The sequence below is a fragment of the Notolepis coatsorum genome (assembly GCF_963971535.1).
Source record: "Notolepis coatsorum genome assembly, chromosome: 2".
In the NCBI taxonomy this organism is placed as follows: Eukaryota; Metazoa; Chordata; class Actinopteri; order Aulopiformes; family Paralepididae; genus Notolepis; species Notolepis coatsorum.
The window spans coordinates 25,920,395-25,928,740 of NC_140166.1; the positions used below are offsets into that span (position 1 = coordinate 25,920,395).

General features: G+C 45.3%; 1 protein-coding gene across 1 annotated transcript; it reads left to right on the forward strand.

Moving 5' to 3' along the window:
- Positions 1-278: 278 nt before the first annotated feature.
- Positions 279-8,111, forward strand: rsph14 (radial spoke head 14 homolog; the record flags this gene model as incomplete). The annotated part of the gene is given in 7 exon segments (XM_084308089.1): positions 279-318; positions 321-428; positions 5,402-5,504; positions 5,860-5,978; positions 6,917-7,145; positions 7,554-7,690; positions 7,870-8,111. Coding segments are annotated over 7 exon segments (978 nt in total).
- Positions 8,112-8,346: the final 235 nt, after the last annotated feature.

Genomic DNA, 8,346 nt, shown 5'->3' on the forward strand with positions numbered 1-8,346 from the left:
ATTCGGGGGAACCCTCTTCTCTCCAATCCTCTTCTCTCCTCTCTCTCTCTCCCCTTGTGTACAGGTTGCTAAGCAACGACATGCAGCTAAACCAACCACGGATTTACTATCAGACTAACAGTAACGACGTTGCATCGTGTCAAAATTTGAATAACTTGTACACAATAATAATACGTTCCTTGACGGTTTGGACATCCGGCTGTTTGATGTCAAGTGTGCGGGTTTCGGAGCTGTGGTGTTTGATTGATTGATTGACAACTTTATTAACAGATTGCAGAATGGATCAGGCTTCTGTGTCTTGGGGCAGCTGGGCTCTGCCCGCCTGGCTCTGGAGCTCAACGCGGACCTGGAGACACGACAGCGGGCACTGTCTGCCCTCTGCAACCTGATGCACGACCCAGTGAGAGCCTACGAGGCTATTAACAGCGGTGAGATACGTTAGCGGTCTGGTTTTAATGTTAGATTATTATGTGAATATAAAGTGAGGATGAGAACAGTGAGGAGAATATATTATTAAAAATAATAGTATGTAAATATAGCGTGAACCGTCATATATATATATATAATAATAGCCTAATCATTTTCGGTGACAGCGGAAAAGGTTTGGCCTCTCTGTGTACAGTGACTGCTTTGATTGATTGATTGATTGAAACGTTTATTAACAGATTGCAGAATGGGTACAGTAACAGTACAGTACAGCTCAATACATACAATTGTTAAGGGGATGCAGACCAGAGAAAGACTTTCGTCTTGTTTTACATCAGGGTCCCCCATTTTTCAATTCATCATAACATATATGACATACGTGACATACAGATAGACAGTACTGCTACATCTATACATTTATGACATATTAGATTTGCAAATACAGTACTGTTTGTGATACAAAAGTGTCCAGAAAAGGAGTGTATATACATTTGGCGTAGAAACTGTACATTGGAGGAGGTTGGTTGGGTGGGGTGGGGTTGGGTGGGTTGGGTGAGGGCTGTACATTGGAGGTGGGGGGGGGGGGGGGGGGGGGGGGGGTTGGGTAGCCTATTGTTTAATAACAGCGCAGCAGTGCTGCTTTTGCTTCCGCGTTTTCCCTGATTGGCTGCGCCATGCCCCGCGGCAGGCGCGGCAACCGCAGAGCGGAGCGGCAGAGCGAGCGGAGTGGCAGAGCGCGAGCGGAATTATGTCATGTCCGCCATGATTTTCATTCGGCGCTTCAGCTCACCTGGCAGAGCAGTGGTCCTGCGGTCCTGCGGTTTGTTGTTGACGAGTTCGAATCCCATCAAATTTTTTTTTTTTAACATGATTTTTTTTTTAACGTGTATTCTTTCGCGGTTAAGGTTAGGCATGGTTATGGTTAAGGTTAAGGTTAGGCATTGTTTCGGAGTTGGTTAAGGTTAGAACGGTTAAGTTTAGGCGCTGTTAAGGAGCTGGTTAAGGTTAGAGTTTGTCTTAGAGACAGCCTATTTCCGCACTGCCGCTCTCCCGCGTTGCCGCGGTCACATGGTCAAATTGTCACATTCTTGCACTGCTGCGCTGTTAAAAAACAACACGCGGTTGGGTAGGGGACACACACACATTTTACACTGTACATTGGAATATTGACAAAGCCTTACTTGGTAATTTACTGTACAACTAGGTTAGGACATTTGTAGGGGCCAGTTTCGAATTGCAGTCTCACGTAGGTGTTTTTTGAGAGTGTTTTTGAAAGTGGGTAGTGATTCACATTCCTTTACAGCTTTAGGCAGGGCGTTCCACATTGATGTGGCATAATTGCGAAACGTGTTTAGTCCCTTGTTTGAGCCGAATCTGGGTTTTACATGATTTGTGGAGCTCCCTCTGGTGTTGTGATCGTGGTATTCACTGACCTTTGGGAAGTATTTTGACATGTACATGGGTACCTTGGTCGCGTAGTGTATCTTGTAGACCAGGCCCATTGCAAGTTGCTGTACTCTGTCGTCTACTCTAAGCCATCCTAGGTTGTCAAAGTGGGCAGGGGTGAGGTGGGTTCTAGGAGTCAGGTCAAGTAGTAGTCTGACTAGCTTGTTTTGAGATGTTTGTAATTTGTTTTTTAGTGCCTTTGAGGTGCTTTGGTACCATGAGGTGCAAGCATAGTCGTAGTACCCTTGAATGAGTGCTCCTGCTAGAGTCTTCAGGGTATTCTTGTTTACCAGAGAGGAGATCCGGTACAAGAATCGCGTTCGTTGGTTGACTTTTTTTATTACATTGGATGCCATTTTGTCACAGGAAAGATTAGCCTCTAGGATGGAACCCAGGTAGGTAATTTCATCTTTCCTTGTGATAATATTGTCACCCACTGTAACCGAGAAGCCGTCGGTCTTGCTGAGTTTGTTATTTGAACCGAAGAGAATGGACTCTGTTTTGCCCATGTGTAATGATAGTTTGTTGTCGGCGAGCCATATGCAGATTTTGCCTAGTTCCGAGCTGAGGGCTTTTTCAACCTGTAACTTGTTCTTGTCAGAGACCAGCAGGGCTGAGTCGTCCGCAAACAGGAACAAGTTGCAGTCACAAGCTGACGACATGTCATTTGCATAAATTAGGAATAGTAGCGGTCCTAGTATGCTTCCTTGTGGAACACCACAGCTCACTGTGAGGGGGGGGGATAGGGTACCGTTTACTTCCACCATCTGTTCCCTCCCCTCCAGGTAGGATTGTATCCAGCTCACTGATAAACTATCAAAACCAATTGCTTTTAGCTTGTCAATCAGAATGGTGTGATTGACAGTGTCGAAGGCCTTTTGTAGGTCCAGCATGACCATGCCGCAGTATTTGCCGCGAGGTACTTTTCGATCTGTTCGTATACTATTTTTTCCATGACTTTCGAGATGGATGTAAGGATAGAAACAGGGCGGTAGTTACCCGGGTCTAATTTACTGCCCTTTTTGTGCAGGGGTGTTACTCTCGCAATTTTGAAGTCCTTGGGGACGTGTCCCTGTTTTATGGAGAGGTTTATTATGTGTGTGATGACTGGGGTGATGGCTGCTGCTGAGTCTCTGAGGAATTTGGAGGGGATGTTGTCATGGCCAGTGGCCTTGTTTGGTTGGAGGGCGCTCAGTTTTTTGTGTACCTCATCTGTAGTTACCATTTCCAGTTTGAAGTCGTCTTTGTGGACGCCTAGGTTCTTGTAGTATGCTACTATGTGTTCTACCCCATACTGCCCTGAGTGGGAGGGTAGTTTGTTTACCAGTGTTGTGGCTATGTTTGTGAAGAAAGTGTTTAAGTAATTGGCTACATCCAGCTTGTCTGTGATGAGCGTGTTGTCCGTCTTTATGTTTGAGAACCTGGTTTTGAGTTTTTTACTGCAGCCTAGTTGATTGTTGAGTAATTTCCAAAGTTCACGTGGTTTATTTTTGTTTTCCTCGGTTTTGTCATTGATGACATTTTTTTTAGTAGTTTTGATCATGGAGTTTACGTCATTTCTTAGTCTGTTTCTTTCTAGTTTGAGTTCAGTCACGTGGTCTTGGAGTTCACTGCTCGTGCTTTTGGTAAGCTTTGACTGACTTTTACGAAACTCAGAGCATTTTTTGTCTCTGGCTTTCATAGCGGTCAGTATTTCAGTGTGCATCCATGGCTCAGCACGATTTTTTACCCTGGTGGTTCTTAGGGGGGCCATGTTGTTTAGTATTGATGAAAATTTGGTTTTGAAGCCAAGCCAAGTTTCTTCAACCAGTGTACCATTGAGTTCATCTGACCAGTCCAGACTCTCCAGTTCAAGGTTAAAGGCCTCGCTAGAGTAGGTTTTTAGGTCTCTAGATGTGACTGTTTTGTGACAGCCAGCCTTTAGTTTTAGCTTTTTGCGGGTACAGAATATCATATAATGATCACTTAACCCACATGCTATAACCCCTTTATTGGAGATCTTGGACTTGTCAGAGGTCAGTATGAGGTCAATGGTAGTCTGAGTTGATTCACATATCCTTGTGGGTTGGGTGATTAGTTGGCTGAGGCCGTGCAGATCACAAAACCTATTGAAGGATTTGAAGACGGGTGCATCTTTTTGTTGCATATCCGTGTTCCAATCCCCAATAAGAATTTTTTCCGCATCCTCAGCTCCAGCTAAGCACACATCCAGAGTATCATAAAAGCCAGTTTGATCTGGCGGTCTGTATATTGTGCCGACTAGAACAGATTTTGCCCTTTCAAATAAAATGTCCACCCATACGGTTTCAATTGTCTCATGATGAAGGTCAGTACGGGTAATGAATTTGGTGTCCTTATGTATGTACATACAAACACCACCTCCATACTGGTACAGTGACTGCTAACGTTACTAACACTATCTAAGCAACATAGTTTCAGTGAAACCAACTAAACTGAAACAAATCTATAGCAAAAGCAATAGCTTAACTAAAGTAGGCTACACTTCCCCTTCCGTTAGTAATCATACAGTAAAACAACCTATCTCAAACTATAGTCTACCCATATAACTATGATAGCATATACTGTACAATAGTGCTGTACAGTAGGCCTATAGCCTACGTATTTATATATTTATAGCATATATTCTGTCTGAATATAATATATGTATACACCTGCATATACTGTAACGATTAACCCATATAACTGTATGATAGCATGTACAATAATGCTGTACATACCGTATATATATATTATTACTGTGTATATATCCACATCTGTTTACATACCGGCATATCATAATTTTTACATATCTGTAGATACTATATCTGTACATATACCTTACCTTCTCTTACTAGTTACACTGCTGGCTAGTATGACTTAGCCCACTGCCATGTGTCTTTATCCTACCTATATCACTGTACATACTAATACTACAACTCTAGATACATCTGATTAGCACTAGTACTTATTTATATATTTTATACCCAGTTTAATCACCTGTACATTGCACTTTACTGTTATATTTGCACACTGGTTGGATGCCAAACTTATTTTCGTTGTACTATACATGTGCTGTATAATGACAATAAATCAGAATATGTACATTTCATAAGTGGCAAATATAATTGACAGACTTCACAATCAAACCATTATACCAGCGTTTGGCTGAGGGTTGATGTAAATTTCAAGCTGTGTATTTATTCATACAGTGTATATGTCTCTTGTAGGTTATGGGTTTGTCATGAAGGGTTAGTGAAAGACTACATTATGAATTGAAAATGGGGGACCCTGATGTAAACAAGACGAAAGTCTTTCTCTGGTCTGCATCCCCTTAACAATTGTGTGTATTGAGCCGTACTGTATTGTACCCATTCTGCAATCTGGTAATACAGTTTTCAATCAATCAATCAATCAATCAATCAATCAATCAATCAATCAATCAATCAATCAATCAATCAATCAATCAATCAATCAATACATCAGATTTGAGTGTGTCAGTGTGTGAATAATGATGATGGTTGTGTTGCAGGGTTTGTGGAGAAGTTTAAGGAGCTGTTGAAAGATGAAAATCCTTTAGTCAGAATCAAAACCACAGAGCTCCTCTCCCTCCTGGCTACACACCACCTGGGCCGGTCAGTCTCACAAGAACACCTGATTAGTAGTCAAGTTACAGTATGTCTCCTATTATGAAACATGTCTGTGCATGCAATACTCATTATTTACACTGGAGGGCAGTGTAGGCCCAGTGAAATGAAGAGGCAGCTGCTAATGGGTGAAAAAGTTTCTGGTTTAAATATTTACTGATTAAACCCAAACTAATCAATTACAATGACATTGGAAATGAATGTCTGAAAGTTATGTTTAAAAGCAGTTGAATAAATCCTGGCCGTGTGTGTGTGTGTGTGTGTGTGTGTGTGTGTGTGTGTGTGTGTGTGTGTGTGTGTGCGCGCGTGCGTGGTGTGTGTGTGTGTGTGCGCGTGTGTCCAGAGAGGCGTTTATGTGCTGTGGTGTCTTGTCTCCTCTGTCTGAGCTGTTGGACGAGCCGCTGGAGGCCTGTAGGAAGAACGTGCACCAAACCCTCAACACACTGGCCTGCTTCCCTTCAGGTTGGTCTCTACTGGTCTCTATTGGCCTGCTTCCCTTCAGGTTGGTCTCTACTGGCCTCTACTGGTCTGCTTCCCTTCAGGTTGGTCTCTACTGGTCTGGCATTTTTCCACCTCCAAAACATCTACAGACTCCATGCTTCACTCACCGACTCTGTGGCAGAAACCCTCATCTGTGCCTTCATCACCTCCCGCCATGGCTACTGTAATGGAGTCCTGTCTGGGGTACCCAGCAACACACTGGACAGACTCCTTGGCTACTGTGGTTGTACACCCTGGGCAGCTCCTAGTGGTCAACAGTGTCAGACTGTGGTTGTACTGGGCAGCTCCTAGTGGTCAACAGTGTCCGACTGTGGTTGTACTGGGCAGCTCCTAGTGGTCAACAGTGTCAGACTGTGGTTGTACTGGGCAGCTCCTAGTGGTCAACAGTGTCCGACTGTGGTTGTACTGGGCAGCTCCTAGCGGTCAACAGTGTCCGACTGTGGTTGTACTGGGCAGCTCCTAGTGGTCAACAGTGTCAGACTGTGGTTGTACTGGGCAGCTCCTAGTGGTCAACAGTGTCAGACTGTGGTTGTACTGGGCAGCTCCTAGTGGTCAACAGTGTCAGACTGTGGTTGTACTGGGCAGCTCCTAGTGGTCAACAGTGTCAGACTGGTTGTACTGAGCAGCTCCTAGTGGTCAACAGTGTCAGACTGGTTGTACTGAGCAGCTCCTAGTGGTCAACAGTGTCAGACTGGTTGTACTGGGCAGCTCCTAGTGGTCAACATTGTCAGACTGGTTGTACTGGGCAGCTCCATGGTGTGAATGTGTGGAACTGCATGAGTGTGAAACAGGGCCTGTTGTCTGTCTGTTCCATCCATCCATGTATCTCTCTCTATCTACTGTGCGTGTGGAGCAGGGTGCTTCTGGCTCAGGCAAAGGTCTCTGGTCTCTGCTTCCAGGTGCAGAGGCCATGGTGTCGGCGGGCTTGGTGTCCCGGCTGGTGGAGAGGGTGAGTGAGGAGAAGAAGGAGGAGCTGCAGACTCTGCTCCTCTCCACCCTGGGTCTGTGTGTGAGACTGGATGCCCGGCCGGCTATAAACAGTAATGCGGTGGCCGTGCTGGGCCAGCAGCTCTCCCATCCCTCCCCCGCCATCCGCAGTACAGCGGCATCAGCCCTCATGGCTATCAGGTGAAATATCTTTCTTTCTTTCTTTCTTTCTTTCTTTCTTTCTTTCTTTCTTTCTTTCTTTCTTTCTTTCTTTCTTTCTTTCTTTCTTTCTTTCTTTCTTTCTTTCTTTCTTTCTTTCTTTCTTTCTTTCTTTCTTTCTTTCCTTCTTTCTTCTATCTGTAACTACCCCTCTCTCTCCCTCTCTCACCTCTCTCTCGCCTATCTCTCCTCACTCTCTCTCTGTCTCTCTCTCTCTCTCTCTCTCTCTCTCTCTCTCTCTCTCTCTCTCTCTCTCTCTCTCTCTCTCTCTCTCTCTCTCTCTCTCTCTCTCTCTCTCTCTCTCTCTCTCTCTCTCTCTCTCTCTCTCTCTCTCTCTCTGTGGTGTGTCCAGTGTTGTGCAGTGTAACTAACTAGTCCTGTGTTACACAGTGTACCAGTGGTAGGTAAACAGAGGGTGTGTGCGGAGGGGCTGTTACCTGTCCTGGTGAAGCTGCTGTCGGACACAGATACAGGAGTACAGGCCAACGCTGCTGGAGTCATCATGAACACGGCCATCATTACTGAAGGTATGGAACACTGATAGTACACATCTAGTACAGATATAGTACACACACACACACACACACACACACACACACACACACACACACACACACACACACACACACACACACACACACACACACACACACACACACACACACACACACACACACACACATCTCACCTCTCCTGTGTCCCCCAGGTAAGTATCAGTCTCTAGCGGTGGGCGCCGTCCCTGCCCTGCTGCAGCTGGTCTCCAGCCCAGAGAGGGCAGTGTGTACCAATGCCCTGCGCGCCCTCACAGCCCTGGCAGAGGTCCCCACCGCCCGCCGCGACCTCCTGCTGCACCTCCCCCTGCTGAGGAGCAGGACGGGAGCGGAGGAGGAGGCGCTGGTGAGGAGGGCGGCGGAGACGGCCGTCAGAGTGGTCACCTGGGAGCCCTGAGAAGGAGAAGAGGAGGCTCCGCATCCTCTCTCCTCTTCGTCTAGCTCCCGTCAGCAGCATGCACTGAGATCAAAGACAATAAAAATGAAGAGTCAAAGTTTCAAGTTCAAGTTTCTTTATTAGTTGTCATACAGAAGTACAGAATACTTTTATACAAAAAGCTTCTTTCTGTTACGCTCCAGAGACTGTGGTAGACAAAAATAGATAAGTATAAAATAAAATAAGTATAGCAGTA